We start from the raw sequence: 18,644 nt of genomic DNA on the forward strand, positions 1-18,644 counted from the left end.
CCTCCTCCCGCCCGGTGAAATTCCTGGGCTGGCAGGAGCAGCCAATAGGCGAGCTCGGAAGGAGTGACGCCAGACGCAACGGGGGTGGGTCCCCTGTTAGAACTGCAGAACTTTCCTCCTTGCAACGAAAGCAGGAAGGAAAAGGAGGACACAGGTGAGACTGGCGGCCAGGTAGGCAGCGCGCTTCCCCCGCCCCGGCTGCCGCCTCCTAGGGACTTTCTCTCCCCCCTCTGCTCTGAGTGCGCCCCCTCCCCATCTCACTTGGCCCCCACCCACCTGGGCAAGGCTCCAGCACCCCCTCCCCGGCTCACCTGGGTAGCGCAGCGCCTAGCCACGCCCCTCCGCCCTCTGGGTCCAGCGGAGCAGGGCGGGGAATTTCCTAGGACCCTGCCCCGAGAGGAGTGCAATCTCACTTGCTGGAGACGGGAGAAAGTTGGTCGGGATGGGGTGGGGAAACAAGGGGAAAGGGCGCAAAGCTGGGGACGGGGAGGAGGGAAAGTGTTTAGCAGTAGCACTAGAAAAAACTGGGGGGGGGGGACGTGCAGCCTTCTGACCTCCCCCTTACACAGGTAGCAGGACCATCCTGAGAGGCTGCAGGGCATCAAAACCTGCGCTGCATCCAAAATCGGGGAGGGGCGGTGTCTTTTTAACTGTGCCAACGCTGGAGAGCCACTGCTGCCTGTCAGTGCAAACAGCATTGAGCTAGATGGACCAGTATAAGGCACAGGTGATGTCCAGTCCCCGCCCCCCCCCGAAGCCAGGCAGTGTAGCATAGCAACTGCGAACTTGCTGGGTGGTTTACTAGACACTGTGTAAGGCACCTTCAACCCACTACGAGTCAACTTCCTCTCTTCAAGTATATCCTGCAGCTGGGATTTGAACCCGCACCCAATTTCTCACATTTCAGATGTGTGCCTGCTTTGTCTCTGCAGATGGAGGGGGACCGGCTCGGCATACCCCAAAGCACAGAGGACCACTCCCAGCGGAGCAGCATCTCTTCCACGGGACCCCGAAGTGAGTGAGAAGGGGGAGAGGCCGAAGAAAGGGCCTGGAAGGGGGGGCACCTCAGGGGGGTTCTCGACCTTCATACACCAGATGCTGGAAGGGAACAGGCCTGAGCAGGGTTGGGGTTTGTGGTTATGGGATAAGCCCTCAAGATCTTCAATGTCCTGCCTTTTGCTTGACAGGCCACATTCTGTGGGTGGTAGGGAGTAGGGCATGTTGAATGCTTCAGCTTTCAAATTCCAAAAATGAGGTGACCTAAAAAGTAGTAACATGACTTATAATAGTAATAATAATTTATTATTTATACCCCACCCATCTGGCTGGGTTTCCCCAGCCACTCTGGGCAGCTGCCAACAGATTAAAATACAATAACCTATTAAACATTAAAAGCTTCCCTAAACAGGGCTGCCTTCAGATGTCTTCTAAAAGTCTGGTAGTTGTTTCTCTCTTTGACATCTGGTGGGAGGGCGTTCCACAGGGCAGGTGCCACTACCAAGAAGGCCCTCTGCATGGTTCCCTGTAACTTGGCTTCTCGCAGCGAGGGAACCACCAGAAGGACCACAGCACTAGACCTCAGTGTCCGGGCAGAATGACTGGGGTGGAGACGCTCCTTCAGGTATACTGGACCGAGGCCGTTTAGGGCTTTAAAGGTCAGCAACAACACTTTGACTTGGGAATTCAAAAGATATTTTGGTTAAAGTAATATAATTTAGTTTTGCTTGGTAGTTAAAATGTGTGTAAATTGCACGGAAATCATTAAAAATGATTGGCAAGTACTTGCCAATATTGTATTATTATTATTATTTAGCATTACCTGACATTTTAAAAGACAGCTATTTGAAACACTCAAATAATAATTAAAATTGGCAATAAGCTAAAAACATTACATGTCAAGCTACTACATACCTGGGTAGGTTTGCCTAAAAAAAATTAAAATGGAGACAGTAATGCTTCTGAAAAGCAGTTGCTAGGGAGGGGGGCTCTTGCACTCAAGTCCTGCTTGCCGGTTTCCCATTGGGGCACCTGGTTCGCCACTGTAAGAAGCGGTAGATGGGCCCCCTTTGGCCTGATCCAGCAGGCTCTCCTCATTTACTTAAAATGTTCTCAGCAGGTGCTGAAAAGAATACAGTGATGTCATTCAGCAGGGAGTTCCAAAGTTCAGGTGCTGCCACACTAAAATATCTGTTAACAAATACAGAGCAGGTATTATGTGACAAATCAAAGTGACCAAGTGTGGTAAAGCAGTCTGGTTTAGATGCCAGCACAGAATGCTTTGAGACCTGACTGCGTCTGGTTCCTTCGTTTGAAAAGTGAAGGAGATTGTTGGTTTTGGGGGCTCCTGCGTCATTTGCACACAAAACAGGGTGGGAGCTGCTCAGTTGCAAGAAATGTGCTGGTGTCCCAATCCTCCTTCTTCTCTTGTCCCAGACCTGGACGTCCTGGTGTATCTGATCGATGACACGGTGGTCCGGCTAACAGTGGACAACCTGCCGTCAATCACGGCCCACGAGCTCCATCGGATTGTCTTGGAAAGCCTGAGGTTGCCTGAGGGGGCCCTGGAGCTATTTTCTCTGTGGCTGGTCTCCCCGTTTCTTGGTAAGGCTCTGAGGCTCCTTTCTAAATGAGCCCTTAACTTCGTCACTGCTCCTAGCACCGCTGGAGAATCTGTTGTTATGCCAGCTAGCGGTGAGGGGTGCCTGAGCATGTGCAAAGTGCCTTCCTCTCGCACCCACCTTCTCATGTTCCTTAACCCCAGAAGAAGGTGCACCTGAGCATATGCAGAGTGCCTTTCCCATGGGTGATCTGCTGATTTCTGGCACTTCACAAACTGATTGTGGGATGTAAGCTGCAAATCTGCTTTTGAGAGCTCATGCAGCAACCTGAGTGGATGACTAAGGTGTGAGTCAAGCAAGTCCCAGGTTTGAAAGTTGCTTGTGGCAGGAGCCCCCGAGGTTGCTTTGAGCAATCTGCCATTCTCTCCGCCTAAGCCCACATCTGGACTTAAGTGATGAACTTGCTGACCTAACTTCAGCGATGTGGCAACCATTGATGCATATTTTTCTTTGGAACTTCCCTCCAAAATCCCACACACCCTTTCCCTTGTTTCAGATGCATTGCTGTGTAAAATGTGTTGCTAGTGTAATGAGCACCATAAAAATCAAATTCCAGGTCCTGCTTTGGGGCTCCCTATTGGGGCATCTGGTTGTCCACTGTGATAACAGGATGCTGGACTAGATGGGCCTCCTTCAGCCTGATCTAGCTGCAGAAGGGCTCTTCTCATGTTTGATTATTTTTCTAAAAAAATATAGCCCTCCTGTTCCTAGAATCATAGAATTGCAGAGTTGGAAGGGACCCCAAAGGGTCATCCAGTCCAACCCCCAGTGTTAGAAATTAGCCAGGCACCAGGTGCATTCTTGCAACAGGTGCGGGTCCAATTGCGAGCAAATGGATCTCTGTAGATGCCAGGCTGGCAACTGGGAAAGCAAATGTCACTTAGAGAAGGATCTAAAATATTTTCCTTGGAGCTTGCATTTGTTTTATTTTGGATTGTTTTATTTGATGTTTTAATGTGTTGCAACTGCTTTGAGATTCATTGTTTAAAATATAAAGCGGTATAGAAATGAAAAGAAAATCGTCCATCATCATCATCATAAGCTCCACCAAGGTGGAAATGGCGTCTAAACATTCCATTGGTGTAACCATTTGGTGATTAGATTATATAGCTGAGTTTCTGCAGTTCCCTGCAGTGTAGGAGTCACAGCTAACTGCATTGGTGCCTCAAAGTAGTTTACAAAAGAAAAACACATAATATACAAAATTTAGAACTCAAATTAAGAGGTGAAAACAACTGAGCAGCATATACGGTGCAAAAGGCTTGCTGCAATGTTCTTAGCCAGGCGTCTTAAACTTAGCAGGGATGGTGCCTGGTTGATTTCTAGTGGCAGGGAGTTCCACAGAATTAGGCCCAACACACTGAGACAAAATAGGAAGCGCATGAAACACTTTATCCAAATGTGGGTAATGGAATGTGGAATGGGCTGATGACACTGTGTTTCCTCTTGTTATCAAGTGAGCTTTGCCAGCTCTGGGAGCGATCCAGTGCTGTGCTTGCAAATGATCTCAGTGAGCTGAGATTGATGGCTCCAAGCAGTCGCTGAGGCACCCTGAACCGAAGTTGTTCAGGGCTTTGGAAATTAATGCTTTAGCCTTTAGCCTTCCATTTGGCTGGAGAAGTCAGGAGCCTGCTGAGAGCCCTCACTCTCTGCCATCTTTCTCTCTCTCTCTCTCTCGGCAGAACTGCAGCTGAAGCCCAAACACCAGCCCTACAAGGTCTGCCGCCAGTGGCAGGACCTCCTCTTCCGCTTCACCAGCTGCTCCAAGGATGAGATCTTCGAAGGTGTGGATGTGAGCAAAGTTCCCTCCTCCGGCCCCCCAAGCTACTGGCCTCCTCTTACCCTTCTGCTGCAACCGGGCAGAGAGTTTGGGGGCCTGCTGGTTGCAGCCTCCCTTTCTAGAGGGGGAGGGATGCCTAGTGCCCAAGCCGGCACCAATCTGCACAGTAGCAATGGAGCTGTTGGGGATGTGGGATGTGGTCCCTTCTGAGGCTGCCTGCAGGGTTCTTGCGACTCACAGCTTTCTGGGGCTGCTGGTTGTGCATCGGTGCCTGCAGGAGAGGCTGTTTTGCTTTTGACATGCACCATATAGCCAAGTTCTTGAGCTGCAACTGGTCCCCTGCTTCTTTTTATTAGACAAATTCGTGGAGGGCAGGATTATGCTCTGCCTTCCACGGCTGGAGGCAGCAGTGCTTTTGAATCCCAGGTTGCTAGAAACCATAGGAGGGGGAGAGTTGCCACTGGCCTCATCCAGCAGGACAGTTCTTAGGTTCTCTTTCTCCTCATCAGATGAGCCATCACTGCAATTCCGAAGGAACATCTTTTTCCCAAAGAGGAAGGAGGCCCAGGTGAGTTCTCCCAATGGTATCCTCCAATTGCATAGTTTTCTTTACTCTCTAGGTAGTGCCATTGCACAGTACGACAGATTCACAAAGGAGAGGTCTGTTGACTTTGTTATGGCCTCTACAATTGGAAGCAGCAATGCTTCTGAATGTTAGCATCTAGGGATTGAAAGGCCAGCTGGCTCGGCCCCAGCTGGAACGTCTCCCTCTCAGCCTTGCCACTGCGAAGATTCATCGACCTCTGCTCCGACATACATCAGCTTGCAGACTTGAGCACACTTTGCTCAGCAGTGTATACTGCACAACAGAAGAGGCTTGAGGCTGTAGATACATACTAAGCTATGCATTTATTAAACATAAATCAGGACAAAGAAACATGTTGTCTTTCCTTGCCGTCTTCTCGGAGAGAGAGAACAAACAACAGCTACACAGAGCGGAAGTTCCGCTTACGTCAGCAGTCTGTGCTGGAATGTAAACAGACACGCGATGCGCAACAATCCCATGTCTGCAGCAAAAAGGTGGAATGGAATCCTCAACACTGAATACCAGTTGCTAGAAACCCCAGGAGGGGAGAGTGTTGCTCAGTGTTCTTGAGTCCTCCTTGAGGATTTCCCCTTTGAGGCATTTGCTTGGCCACTGTGAGAACAGGATGTTGGACCAGATGGGCCTGATCCAGCAGCCTCTTCTTACATTCTCTGCCCCTTCCCCTGTTTGGCTTTTTGAATCTGCTTGCTGTCTGGGTGCCCATCCTCATTTCTCATCTCCTCGTCCCAAGATCCAGGATGAAGATGTCCTGCGGCTCTTGTACGAAGAAGCCAAGTACAACATCCTGGAAGGGCGGTACCCTTGTGACCTGGCGGACTGTGAGGTGCTGGGAGCCTTGGTTTGCCGGGTGAACTTGGGGCGCTACGATCCGGAGCAGCACACAGCCAGTTTCTTGAAGTAAGTGGACACAGCTGTGGGGCTGAGATCTGTGGGGTGCCTGTGCAAGGTGGGGCTGGGGAAGGCAAATAAGAGGGGCTCTGAAAGCTCTTGAGGCATCAAAAATGGCCCAGATATAAAAGGAGGTGGTAATATTTGCAAATGCTAAAAAGTTGTATGTGCATGAATTGGGAAGTGGATAGCTGATGGTTAAGGATAAGTTTTAAAACAACAACAAAAAACTATTGTAATAGAAGGTTACTTGTAAGGAATGGAATGTGAACAACTAGAAAAAACATAGCAGCAACTAGAGGAAACTTTGGGCACATCAAGAATTGGGGAAAAAATGGGGGGAAAGTATTAAATTTGTCTTAATTTGTGGCTGATCTGGTAGAATTTGGAGAATCAAAAAAAATGGTTTGGCGAGAAAAGGGAGTGTAGCCTTATTGGAGTTCACTGATTGGGTCTGCGTTGCTCCTGGAGAGGAGGAAGGAAGTCAAATGACACCGAGGTTGGTTCAAAGAAAGAGTTCATTCTGCTCTCCAGATAGCAGAAGGCACTTGTGTGATCAAGTCCACAACAAGTCCAAAGAAATGACAAGTTTCATGCAGTATATATTTCCTCCAGGCCCCCTCTCCCTCCTTCCCATATAAATCCAACCATGTCAGCCTATGTACGCAGGTTGACATCACATATGTTCTTGCTCTGGTATTCTTAAGCATAAGAGGGAATTCCTTCCTGTACTTCTGACCATAAAAGGATCTTCCTCTTCCTACTCTTATTGGGGAGGAACAGGTTGTCATCTCTGAGAACACGCTTTGGCCTTGTTCCGGACTTAGGCTGTGCGTCTTTTGTGGTCAGCACATAAGATAAGGTACAAATGTGTCTTTTCTGTTCTACTGGTGCAGTCAGGGTCATCCCTGCCGTCACAAGCGGATAAAGGAGAGGGCTCTGAGCACGGCCGGGTTTCTGTTTATACATTGACTCAGAGCTCAAGTTAATGGATTTTAGCTAAGGAAAAATAGGGATTTTGGTGCAGTTTCAAACTGCCTTCACAGTCAGTTTTGGGTTTGGGAAACCCATTCCTTCAGGAGAAGGTGGCAATCACCAGTGAGCTGGTGTGGAGGGAAGAGGAAAGGTGTGGGGAGATTTTCCAACCACAGAATGGAAACCTAGAGTTAGATGGAACCAAATGCAAGTTGAAGGAAGACAGCTCATGCCCTGTCCCCAAGTGGAGGGAGATCAGGCTGGGGGGCTGAGAGTAGGTGAAAGGGAGCCAGTTAAGGATCCAATAGCACGCAAAAGACTGCATGCACACCATATGTTGAAAGCACATTTATGCACATTCCCCCCTGCCCCCCAAAAGAGGAGAAGAATGGAAACTGTAGTTTGCCCCCCTCAGAGCTTCAGTTCTCAGCATGCTTGACAAACTACAGTTCCCAGGATTCTTTGGGGGGAGTCATGTGGCTTCAATGTATGTTGTGTATGCAGTCACACTTTTCTGAGAAGAAGAGGTCGGTCGTCAACTTTAGTGAGCTAGCCCTAGTGGCCTTTACAACTTCCAGGTGAAACTATTCCACTATATCATCTTCATTACGCAAGGTGCAATTGAGAACAAAATAATCATAATTAAAAATTTAATCCATTTTTTAATTAAAAACCCTAATTATACTTGTCTAAAAAGATCTGTTGTCTGCTTAGAAGTCCCCTCTGCTGACTTGCTCTGATCCTTTCCAGTTTTTTTCACTCTGTTCTGTAGGTCCCAAAAGGGTAAAAATCTAATTAAGAAGCCGGTGATTTCTTGATCAGAACAGGCTGTTAATTCAAAAGAAACGTGCCTCAAGAATTTTTGCCTCCGGCCCATCATTTAAGGGACATTTTTATTGCCTAATGAATTGCGTCCCCCGTTGGCTGATTCAAACACAAATCCTTTGGGAGGCAGGAACCTCTTTTCGTCTGTCACCTAACATGACCAAAAATGTTAGCTTGTGTGTCTGAAGAAAATGTGACTTTCTCCAGCACCTTTTGAAGTAGCTGCTCGCTTGTAATTTCATAGCGAAGCTATGTGGACCATCCTTGTTGACCTGGCAGCCTAGAACAGGGTTAGCTGGTGAAGTGCCCTCCATTCCCCGTGGACTACAACTTCCTTAGTGGGTCATGCAAACTGCTATTGTGAACAATGCTTTTATAGGCGGCCCTGTATAAAAAAAGGGTTTTAATGCTTGGTGTTTTGTTGTGTTTTTATATGTGTTGGAATCAGCCTAGAGTGGCTTGGGCGAGCCAGTCAGTATTAATTAATTAATTATATGGGGTGGGGGGCACTGGGAATGAGTTTATAGAAACACTGATTTAGAGTGGCCCCTCATGAGGAAAACCCTGTAGGGCTGTAACCTGCACCCTGTGGGGGGCAGAGGGAGCTGTACCTTACCCTGTGCTGAATGAGCTTTTTCCTCCCCCCTCAGAGAGAGGCTGGACTCTTTCCTGCCTTCCCACCTTTGCCGAAGAGGCCACAGACTCCTCTCGGCCCTGTGGAAGCGAGGCAGTAGCCACTCGCCTGCGGACGAACAGGGCCTGCTGCGAGCTTTCCGGGAGTTGCCTGAAGAGGAGGAGGCCTGTGAGGACCGGGCTGCCCTGCGCAAGCTTTACCACTCCTACCTGCAGAAGTGCCACGAACTGCCTCATTACGGGTGAGTCTGGTGGCTTGGGATGCAGAATGGGCAACCTGGATGGCCAGCAGGGTGGTTTCTGTCAGGGTGCCCTGGCCTTGCTGGCTGCCATGTTCATGGGCTGTCTGCGAGCCAGTGTGGTGTAGTGGTTAAGAGCGGTAGTCTCCTAATCTGGGGAACCGGGTTCGTGTCTCCGCTCCTCCACATGCAGCTGCTGGGTGACCTTGGGCCAGTCACACTTCTCTGAAGTCTCTCAGCCCCACTCATCTCACAGAGTGTTTGTTGTGGGGGAGGAAGGGAAAGGAGAATGTTAGCCGCTTTGAGACTCCTTAAAGGGAGTGAAAGGCAGGATATCAAATCCAAACTCTTCTTCTTCTTCTTGCTGATCAGCATCCAAATACAGTGGTACCTCGGGTTATAGACGCTTCAGGTTACAGACTCCGCTAACCCAGAAATAGTACTATTAGTACTAAATAGTACTCGGGTTAAGAACTTTGCTTCAGGTTGAGAACAGAAATCGCGTAGCCGCGGCGCGGTGGCAGCGGGAGGCCCCAGGTGGTACCTCAGGTTAAGAACAGACCTCCAGAACGAATTAAGTTCTTATCCCGAGGTATCGCTGTACCCCTAAGAACCAGTGAATCCAGATAGACTGCCTTTGGACCTGGAGGTTCCACGAGGGCGTAAGAAGAGCCTGGCTGCTGGATCAGGTCAAAGGAGGCCCATCTAGTCTAGCATCCCGTTCCCATAGTGGGTAACCCAGATGTCCCAGTGGGAAGTTCTTGAGCAAGCAGGACCTTATCACATACGCCCTCCTGTCTGCGCTTGAGATTCCCCACTTGCAATTCTCTCCTTGTGTTTCTTCCCCTCCCTTCCAGGTGTGCCTTTTTCTATGGGGAAATTGACAAGCCTGCCCAGGGCCTGCTGCATCGGGGAGGGCGCAAGGCCGTGGTGGTTGCCATCAGCCTGGAGGGTGTCTCCATCATCGACAGCAAGGAGAAGGTAAACTCAAAAGATTCCTGCATTGCAGTAGGGGGGTCTCTTCCAGCTCTATGATTCTGTGAACTTTACAATTCTGTGATTCTAGGGGTGAGCCAGCCCTCCTCTCACTGGGGCCTGCGCTCTTTCTCTCAGGACCTGGGCTGACTTCGTGAGCTAAGCCCTCTGCAGCTCTCCAGGCCCCAGAGTCCCTTCCTGCCTCGTGGCCTGGGCTGTTTTGCAGAATTTGCAATATGGAGAAGGGGTGAGGGACTTGTCGGCAGAGGAAGAAGTGGTGTCTTGGGCCCTGCCCTTCCCTTTCTTATTTATTTATTAACCAAAAAAAGGGGGGAGGGCAAATGAAAAGAAATAAAGCAAAAATTTGGAGATCTAAACCATGAAGCATCACAGCCTGGAAGGTCAAAAGCACAAAGGTCCAGCACTTCTTCCCAAAGGAATCATATAGTATTAACTCATACAAAAGTTCCTTTACAAAAAACAGAAGACTTGGGGTTGTTTTGGGGTTTTTTAAGTATTCTCCATCCTCTGAATTCCATTGCCATTGAAATAATAAAAGATTCTGCAAAATCTTAAAGGAGCCAGAAGTTTGCATGTGCTGGTATCACTGAGCAGATGTGAGGTGCCTCAATATTTGTATAAGAAAATAAAATACTTTAGATACTTTCAGTTGGGGGGTCTTTTTCCAGTTCTGAAAGAGTCCAGGTGCCCAGTCTTGGGGCAGCATGTGCTTATGAGCCAATAATAATACTAATTAATGCTATTTTTATTATTTATACCCCACCTATCTGGCTGGGTTTCCCCAAGCACTCTGGGTGCCTTATAGATGTCTAAAAAGATAATGAAAACATCAAGCATTAAAAAACCTCCCAATACAGGGCTGCCTTCAGATGTCTTCTAAAAGTTGTGTAATTCTTTATCTACTTGACATCTGAAGGGAGGGTGTTCCACAGGGAGTCACACACACACACACACACACACATTCTTGCACCCTTTGCACACTAACCGTCTTTTCTGTACACCCACCCCCTGCTTCCCGGCAGCACATCTTGCTTGGCCTGGCCTTCCAGGAGCTGTCCTGGGACCACACTTTCCCCAACGAGGAAGAGCACATCCTTTGGCTGGAGTTTGATGGCGAGAACGAGGGCACGCCCGTCAACAAACTCCTGAAGGTCTACTCCAAGCAGGTAAGAACCTAAGAAGGGCCTACAGGTCCAGGCCAGTGGCTCACATCCTCTTCTCACAGTGGCCAATCAGATGCCTCTTCTGGGAAACCTGCAAGTGTGATTCGAACACAAGAGCCCTCTCCCCTCCTGTTCTTCCCAGCAGCTGGTATTCAGAAGCATTGCTGTGCTCATGCATGCATAAATAACTGGCAAGCACCAAGCCCTTATTTGGAAGAGCAGCACTTTTTAAAATCTTCTTAGCATTTAACACAACGAAACAAAATAAATGACATGCTGGCTGTTCGGCAATGATCTTCCACAAAATGTCTGGACACAGAAACAATTCTCACTTTGCATGGAGAACTCAGCCCATCTCTTCCGGGCTAAGAGATGCCTCGTCTTGAAGCCCAGCTTGTAAGAATATAAGGTGCCCCAAGACTGTCATAAGAAAAGCAGCTGTGTTTTTAAATGTATTGGGTGGCGCTGTGGGTTAAACCACAGAGCTCAGGACTTGCCGATCAGAAGGTCAGTGGTTCGAATCCCCTTGAGCTCCCGTTGTTCAGTCCCTGCTTCTGCCAACCTAGCAGTTCGAAAGCACGTCAAAGTGCAGGTAGATAAATAGGTACCACTCCACCGGGAAGGTAACCGGCGTTTCTGTGCGCTGCTCTGGTTCACCAGAAGCGGCTTAGTCATGCTGACCACATGACCTGGAAGCTGTACGCTGGCTCCCTCAGCCAGTAAAGCGAGATGAGCGCTGCAACCCCAGAATCGGTCACGACTGGACCTAATGGTCAGGGGTCCCTTTACCTTTTTTACTTTTTATTCTGCCTTTCCTCCAAGGAGTTCAAGGGGGCATAGCTTGTCGACCTCACAGCAACCCTGCGAGGAAGATCAAGCCAAGAGGAAATAGAAATAATTACCGTATTTTTTGCACCATAACACTCACTTTTTTCCTCCTAGAAAGTAAGGGGAAATGTCTGTGTGTGTTATGGAGGGAATGCCTATGGGTGGCATGCCTACGGATTTTCCTCCTCTAAAAACTATGTGCGTGTTATGGTCGGGTGCATGTTATATAGCAAAAAATACGGGTAATATGTAATATTACGAACTTCAAATAGTGACTGGCCCAAAGTCATCCAGTGAGCTTCATGTGAGCTTTGCGGGTAGGACTTCTTGTTTTAATTGTGCGCAGAGCCATGCACGTTGATGGCACTATATAATTCAATGCTAACAATAATGACCAAGTGGGAATTTGAACTCAGGTCTCCCAGGCCCTAGCCCAGCACTCTTAACCGCTGCAGTTAGATGCTCCTTCCTTCCCTCCAGGCTGAACTTATGAGCGGCCTGATAGAGTATTGCATTGAGCTGAACACGGCTGCCGAGGGGGCAACTCTGGACCCCAGCGCCGCATCCTCCTCCTCTGCGTCCCAGAGCCCCCCAACTGACAGGCGGCACCCCAAGCTCCAGCGGCAGAACAGCGTCCTCTGCAGCCGCATCCAGCATCTTTCGACCATAGACTATGTTGAGGATGGTAAGTTGGCAAAAGCGGGGAGCTGGGGTGGGTGCCAGTTGCGGAAGTTTGTGTGGTTGATAGGGTGGGAGGCAATGCAGCCTATGCTAGGGGTGGGGGGATGTTAAGTTATTTTTTGTGAGGTCTTTTGGCTTCCCAGAGGTAGATTGCGGTTGACCACTGTGGGAAACAGCTGCAGAGAGCGCCTGTGGCCTTCCAGGTACAGACATACCTTGGTTGTCGAACACCCTGGAACTCAGACAATTTGACTCTCGAACGCCACAAACCTGGAAGTGATTGTTCCTGATTGTGAACGTTCTTTTGGAACCCGAATGTCCGACGGGGCTTCCGCGACTTCTGATTGGCTGCAGGAGCTTCCTGCAGCCAATCAGAAGCCATAGTTTGGTTTTGGAAGTCGAATAGACTTCTGGAATGGATTCCATTCGACTTCCAAGGTGCAACTGTACTACGTTATTTTGATATCGTCTTTTGACTCCCCCAAAAAGCCCCCTACCCAGGCGTCTGACAAATATATCTCAGGGGGCAGATGTTGCAGAGCCACAGCTTCCAGCATCCCTCACCGATTGCCCCACTGACTTAGGGGTGCTGGGAGTTGGAAACCGACAACAGCGTTATGAAAAGGATCGGAAAAACGAAACTGGCAAATATAACAATGTTTACACACAAGCCTCTGTTGTCACCCTTTTGGAGCTCGGTGTGGAGTTCTGGTTGCCTTGTCACAAAGAACTGAGGGGGAAAGGGGCAACAAAATTGATTGAACAGCTGGAGCAGCTGCCGTTGCAATTTTCTTTTGTTGCATTTATATCCCACCTTAGTCTGCAAGAAGCTCAAGGTGGCACAGAGGCTTCTCCCCTTCTCCTCTAATCCCCACCACAACCCAGTAAGGTAGGCTAAACTGAGAGAGGCAGGGACACCCTGTAAGCTGTATGGCCAAGTGGAGATTTGAGCTCTGGACTCCCAGGTCCTAGTTTGACAGACTAGGCACTACACCACAGGGGCTCAGGTGGACAGCGCTTGGGGCTCTTTAGCTTAGAAAAAAAGTCAGATGGGAACATGATAAGAGGTGTTTAAAACCATGCATGATATGGAAGAGGTGACTAGAGAGGGTTTTTCTTCTTCTTTCTCATTCTATTAGAGTACTGTGAAAAGTAAGGGAGGGGTAGGAGACTTTGCCTCTACCCAGGGACCCAGCACTTCTACACAAAGTTCATAGTTTGTAACGCAATATGGCATGGAAATAAATAAAATAAAAACCCAAGTGCATTGTTAAACTATGGAACTCACTCCCACAAGAAGTAGCGACAGCCCACCAACTTGGATGGCTTTAAACGGGGGTGAGGCAAATTTATGGAGCTGTAGACAGCCTCCAGGACCAGAAGCCACCCCCCCGGCTCTAGGTGCCAGTGTCTTGGAATTGCAAAGAGCAGGAGAGGGGGGGCCTGTTGGAATCATGTCCTGCTTCTTGGGCTTTCCAGGGTCAGGGTGCTGGGCTAGGTGTACCAGTTCCCCACCCCTGATCTATTCAATTGTCAGAGTAAACCCCTGATTTGATGACTGTTGGCCGTACCAGAGAAACGGAGCCTCCAAGCATAGGGACTACCTCGGATTGCTGAGTCCTTGGAATAAGGAACACTGAAGAGGGTTGTCACCTCACTGCTCTGCTTGAAGAAAATGTGATGCTAGACTAAAGGGATAGGGGTATCTCTGCACTGCTGGACCTGGACTGCACTGCCTTGCTGTTGTTGAACAGTTTCTGCTTCTCTCACCAGGGAAAGAAATCAAGAGGGTGAAACCCCGCCGGACTACCTCATTCTTTGGCCGCCAGTTGTCCAACGCCCCCACCTCCTACTCGGCTGTCCGGGGGGCAGAGAACCTGGAGCAGGGCTGACTGCCTTCAGCGGGTGGCATTATTGGGACCAATCGACTTGGGGAGCAGCTGAGCTGCCGGCATTCTAACCACCTTCTGGGATTGGAGCCAAACCCTCCCCCCTCCAAAATCCCACCCACACACCAATACATCTCAAGTAACTTTTCTCCCCATTTCTGAATTTGTTTTCAGTGTGCAGCAGGGGATCCAGCAGTTGTTTGTCCTTTGATAGCTGAGTCCTGCCTCCTGCTCTGCTTTCTCTCCAAATCTGGTTCTGCTGAGCATATGAGGTTCAGGGCAAGGCAAGGGGAAGAACATTGGGGACCACTGTCAGAGGGAAAGCTGAGCTCTAATCTTGCATTAGATGTTTGCTTGCCTTGATTTGCCTCTTATTCCAGCAGTTGCATCTTCAGAAACTCTCTTTTTGCAGACCAGATACTTGCTTCATTCATTTACTTCAAGCCCCACTTCATTTCTCCTGTTCCTTACAGAGAGCCTGGCGACTGGGGAGCTATAGGGGGAAAACATTTGAAGGAAGCAGAGCTGGGAGACACCATTTCAGATGCAAGTCAGAGCATGTTTATTTGCAGAACAGTTTGCCTGCCTGAGATGCAGCTCTGGTGGGTGAGCTCTGTCCTAGCTGCACCTCCCCACACCCAGCTACAGCCCCCAATGTTGGCATTCTGAAGGGCATTCTGAACAACTTCTGCATTCATCGTAAATGCCCCCCCCCAAAAAAATTAGGTTCCAATTCCCTTGAAGTAGCCTGAACATAGCCACATGTTGGTACTGCAGCAAGGAAGGATTTATGCAACAGAAGGGCTCCACACATTTTATTTCTTTTTGCCTTTTGCAGAAAATTTAATTTCACTCCAGAATTGTAACAGGGAATGTTATTAAGCATTTTACCTTAGCAGGCTGGGAATATTCAAAACAAAGGTGTGCTCTGAGAGATGTGAACTCTAGGGGAGAAATGTGCCATCTTTCCGTTTTATATTTGGGTGTTTGGAAAGGCACAGTTGCGTTTGCAGATAGGGCACAGCTGGATCATGATGTGTGTACACATACCCCATCGATACTTCTGGAAGCCTCCCAGAATTGGGCAAGAAATGAGTGGTGTTTAGTGCATCTATTAACTTTAAACATACGTACCCCGTTTGAGGTTGTACATTCACTTCTGCACTTGGGAGAAAAAAAACTATGTTGAACTGTTTCAAGCAACTTTGAACCCAAAGAACGTTTTTGTGGTGGGCAGAGGGTGGATGTCATGACATCTAGAAAAGCCCTAGCTTTGCCAGTTCAGGGACTGGGAAACTTGTGGCCCTGCAGATGTTGAGCCAGTGGTCAGTGCTGATGGGAGCTGGTGTTGCACAGATCTCCTCACCATTTTCCTTCTCCCTAAGCCTGCAGAGCATCCATGAGGGATGTCTTTGCAGCTGTGTCCTGTCCTGTGATTGCTCCCCCCTCTGCCAGCATCTCTCTCCAGGCTGTGCCTCTAAGGCCACTGCTGCTCTTTGTAACTTGCTCATAGGGACCTGGGCATTGACCTAGCCACAGAAAGCACGGTAGGAGAAACCTCATCTTGCAAACAAAGTTTGGGGAAAGTGCCTTTTTTTAACTTCCAAAGAAATACTATGCAACGTGTTTTACACTAATCTTTATTTTCAGTGTGTGTTAACTCACTAACTTTGTATAAAGGGTCATTTGTTTGTTGCAATAAAGATGGTGGATCTGAGTATGCGCTGCATTGTTTTAAAACATCACTTTTTTATTATTCTGAGCATGTCCAAAGTATCAGGGGATAGGCTGAGCATGCTCTGTTCCTGCTAAAACTGCAGTGTTGCAGTGCTTGCATCAAACATATCACAATAAAAGATGCTCTGGCCTTTTTCTCTCTATGTGTTTCAAGCATCCACATGTGACAAGAAACTTGGCATGATTCTGCAAGCCTCTCATCCCCTAAATAATCTGCTTCTCCCTTGTCCACATGGTGGGGTGGGGAGGGGAGGAAAACTACTCCAAGAGAGGGCAGAAGCAAGGCTTCAGTTGCTCCTACTGGGCGTGCTCAGCATTCTCCCAAACGCTTGGCCAGGAATGCAATTTGTATAATTTACTGCTCGTGTTCCAACCCCGCCAGGGGCCGCCACTGCTCCGCATTCCCAACAGCTGCACATTCCTATCCTCAATGTTCTTCCTAGAAGTTATACGCCCTCTAAAATAACTCTCCAGCCCATGCTATTCTCAGGGTCCCCACATTTTTCTTGCCTTCTCCTCTCTTACCCTACATGGGGCTCACGTCGTCTGCCTGGCATTTGAGCAAAGGTTTATATTTAAGCATTTAGTGCCAGGCCTACTTTAAACCTAGGCAGCTCCTTGTATTTCATTTTCGTAACCGTTTTCCTAATGCTGAGGCCAGAGGAAGTGGGGGGCAACTAAACAGGGGGCGAGGCGCAAGTGTCTGTCTTGTGTGTGTGCATTTGAGCACAGGCATCCCTGATGAGGGTGAAGGGATTTGAACGAAGACTTTTCCCTCTTCTGCTCCTCCACAGTTTCTTACGCTTACAGTTGTCTCCCACATTCCTCTCCCAAGGAACTCAAGGTGGCACACATTGCTCTCCCTCCTCATTTAATTCCCACAACCGTAACCCTGCGATGTAGGTTAGACTGGCCCAAGTGAGCTTCATAGCTGAGTGAGGATTTGAACCTTAGTCTCTCCCAGCTCCTAGTCTGGCATCCTAACCACTAATATCCTCAGCACAGCATTATTATTAACTACAATTATTATTACAGTGGTACCTCTGGTTACATACGCTTCAGGTTACATATGCTTCAGGTTACAGACTCCGCTAACCCAGAAATAGTACCTTGGGTTAGGAACTTTGCTTCAGGATGAGAACAGAAATCGTGCTCCGGCGGCACAGTGGCAGCGGGAGGCCCCATTAGCTAAAGTGGTGCTTCAGGTTAAGAACAGTTTCAGGTTAAGAACAGACATCTGGAATGAATTAAGTACTTAACCTGAGGTACGACTGTACGTTAAACATATTTTATTGGTTTTTCCAAATGCAACTGATTGCAAAAAGGTTGGATAGCCACCTGTCATGGATGTGTTAGTTGAGATTCCTGTATTGCAGGGAGTTGGACTAGATGACCCCTGGAGTCTTAACTCTATGATTCTAGGTATAAAATGATGGGGGAGTATAAAATTAGGGGGAAAGAGCTCTGATTAGTTCACCCCGTCTAAGAAATCTGTTTTTGTTATTATTAGATACACTTTGGCACCTTTGAAAGAATTCCTAATCAGCGCAGGAGTTCATTACTGGCTTTGGGTGTTGTTTGCCCTGCTGGTCTGCTGCTTGGGAAGAGGCGGTGGAAAATCTCCGGCTGGCCTTTGCTCAGCCCCCTTGCCACACCCCGCTGTGTTTGCAATGCAGAGCTCAGATGTTGACCTTGCACAGAGGCAGGGGTGTGTCTGTGTAAGTGTTGGTTAGCAGGAGAGATGTGAAGGACAAATGACAACTGCATTATGTTTGGCAAGAATTCTTGTAAAGGCCGCAGTGTGCACAGGACACATTCTGGATAAATGAGCGGTGCAGTGATTTTAGAGGGAGGAAAAGGCTCAAATCTCCACTCAGCCCTGGAGCTACTGGCCACGGATGGCTATGCTTTGCCTCCACGGCTGGTGGCAGTGATGCCTCTGGAAACTGCAGGAGGGGGGAGGGATCTTGCGCTGGAATTCTGCTTGCGGGTTTCCCAGAAGAGGCATCTGGTTGGCCACTGTGAAAAGAGGGTGTTGGACTAGGTGGGCCATTGGTCTGGTCTAGCAGGCTTTTCTCATGTGCTTACATTCTTATGAGAACTTTGGCCCAAACACTCTCAGCCTTACCTACCTCATAGAGTTGCTATGAGCTCAAACCCACACCCCAACAATTGCAGCTCTTTCGGTGATGCTGGACCAGTCTCTTTCTCTCTCTGCCCCCCCATCCTACCTCACAGGATTGTTGTGAGGACGAAAGGGAGGAGCCTAGTACACTGCCCTGATCAGCCAATAAATGGTGGCACCTGCACCTTAGAGTATATTTTATGGCATTAACCATTCCAAGTGAAAATCTTTACCACAGCAAAAATCTACGGTCCTTGTTATCTAATCTTGTTATTTATACTTGTTAACGGGAAAATCCGAGGGCTCCCTTGGACAAAAACAAAGACACCAACCAGGATAACTTGGAGCAAAACAGCAGCCTGTAGGCTTGGCCTTTATTGAACTGTTGCAACAGGGTGCTCCCCTCACTTGCAGGAGAGAGGAAGGACACAGAAAAAATGGTGTGCAAGGTCTTATAAAGACTTTTGAAATTCCCATCCTGTAGACCAAGACCACCCCCAGAAACATCATACATACATCACAGAAAGGAAGGGCTGAGGGAGGAGTTCTGGTGGTAACCTGAGTGTCCTGTCTCCTGCCTGGTTCCCCCATTCCCCCACCCCATGAGTTATTTCCAGGTGACAGAGGGGAGTTTGCAGTTTCCTGCCCCCAGAGGGAAGA

General features: G+C 48.6%; 1 protein-coding gene across 2 annotated transcripts; it reads left to right on the top strand.

The window, feature by feature from the left end:
* Nucleotides 1-7: 7 nt before the first annotated feature.
* Nucleotides 8-15,839, top strand: FRMD8 (FERM domain containing 8). 2 transcript variants are annotated; one of them, XM_081893048.1, is made up of 11 exons: nt 8-171; nt 933-1,014; nt 2,434-2,601; nt 4,301-4,402; nt 4,908-4,966; nt 5,736-5,902; nt 8,344-8,568; nt 9,423-9,546; nt 10,584-10,727; nt 12,033-12,237; nt 14,007-15,839. In XM_081893048.1, exons 2-11 carry the CDS (start codon nt 933-935, stop codon nt 14,123-14,125), a joined length of 1,395 nt encoding a protein of 464 aa, XP_081749174.1. In that variant the 5' UTR covers nt 8-171; the 3' UTR covers nt 14,126-15,839. The 2 variants fall into 2 exon arrangements, with proteins under 2 accessions (XP_081749174.1, XP_081749173.1); XM_081893047.1 differs by having other exon boundaries at nt 15-154.
* The last annotated feature ends 2,805 nt before the right edge of the window (nt 15,840-18,644 follow it).

The sequence above is a fragment of the Podarcis melisellensis genome, assembly GCF_964234715.1.
Source record: "Podarcis melisellensis genome assembly, chromosome: 16".
Lineage (NCBI taxonomy): Eukaryota > Metazoa > Chordata > Lepidosauria > Squamata > Lacertidae > Podarcis > Podarcis melisellensis.

Bases quoted from the DNA above. Each gene is read 5' to 3' on its own strand.
- FRMD8 (XM_081893048.1), top strand. From the start codon at position 933: ATGGAGGGGGACCGGCTCGGCATACCCCAAAGCACAGAGGACCACTCC. The intron at 8,569-9,422 runs GTGAGTCTGGTG...CCTCCCTTCCAG, and splicing joins CACGAACTGCCTCATTACGG to GTGTGCCTTTTTCTATGGGG. The intron at 12,238-14,006 runs GTAAGTTGGCAA...TTCTCTCACCAG, and splicing joins CATAGACTATGTTGAGGATG to GGAAAGAAATCAAGAGGGTG.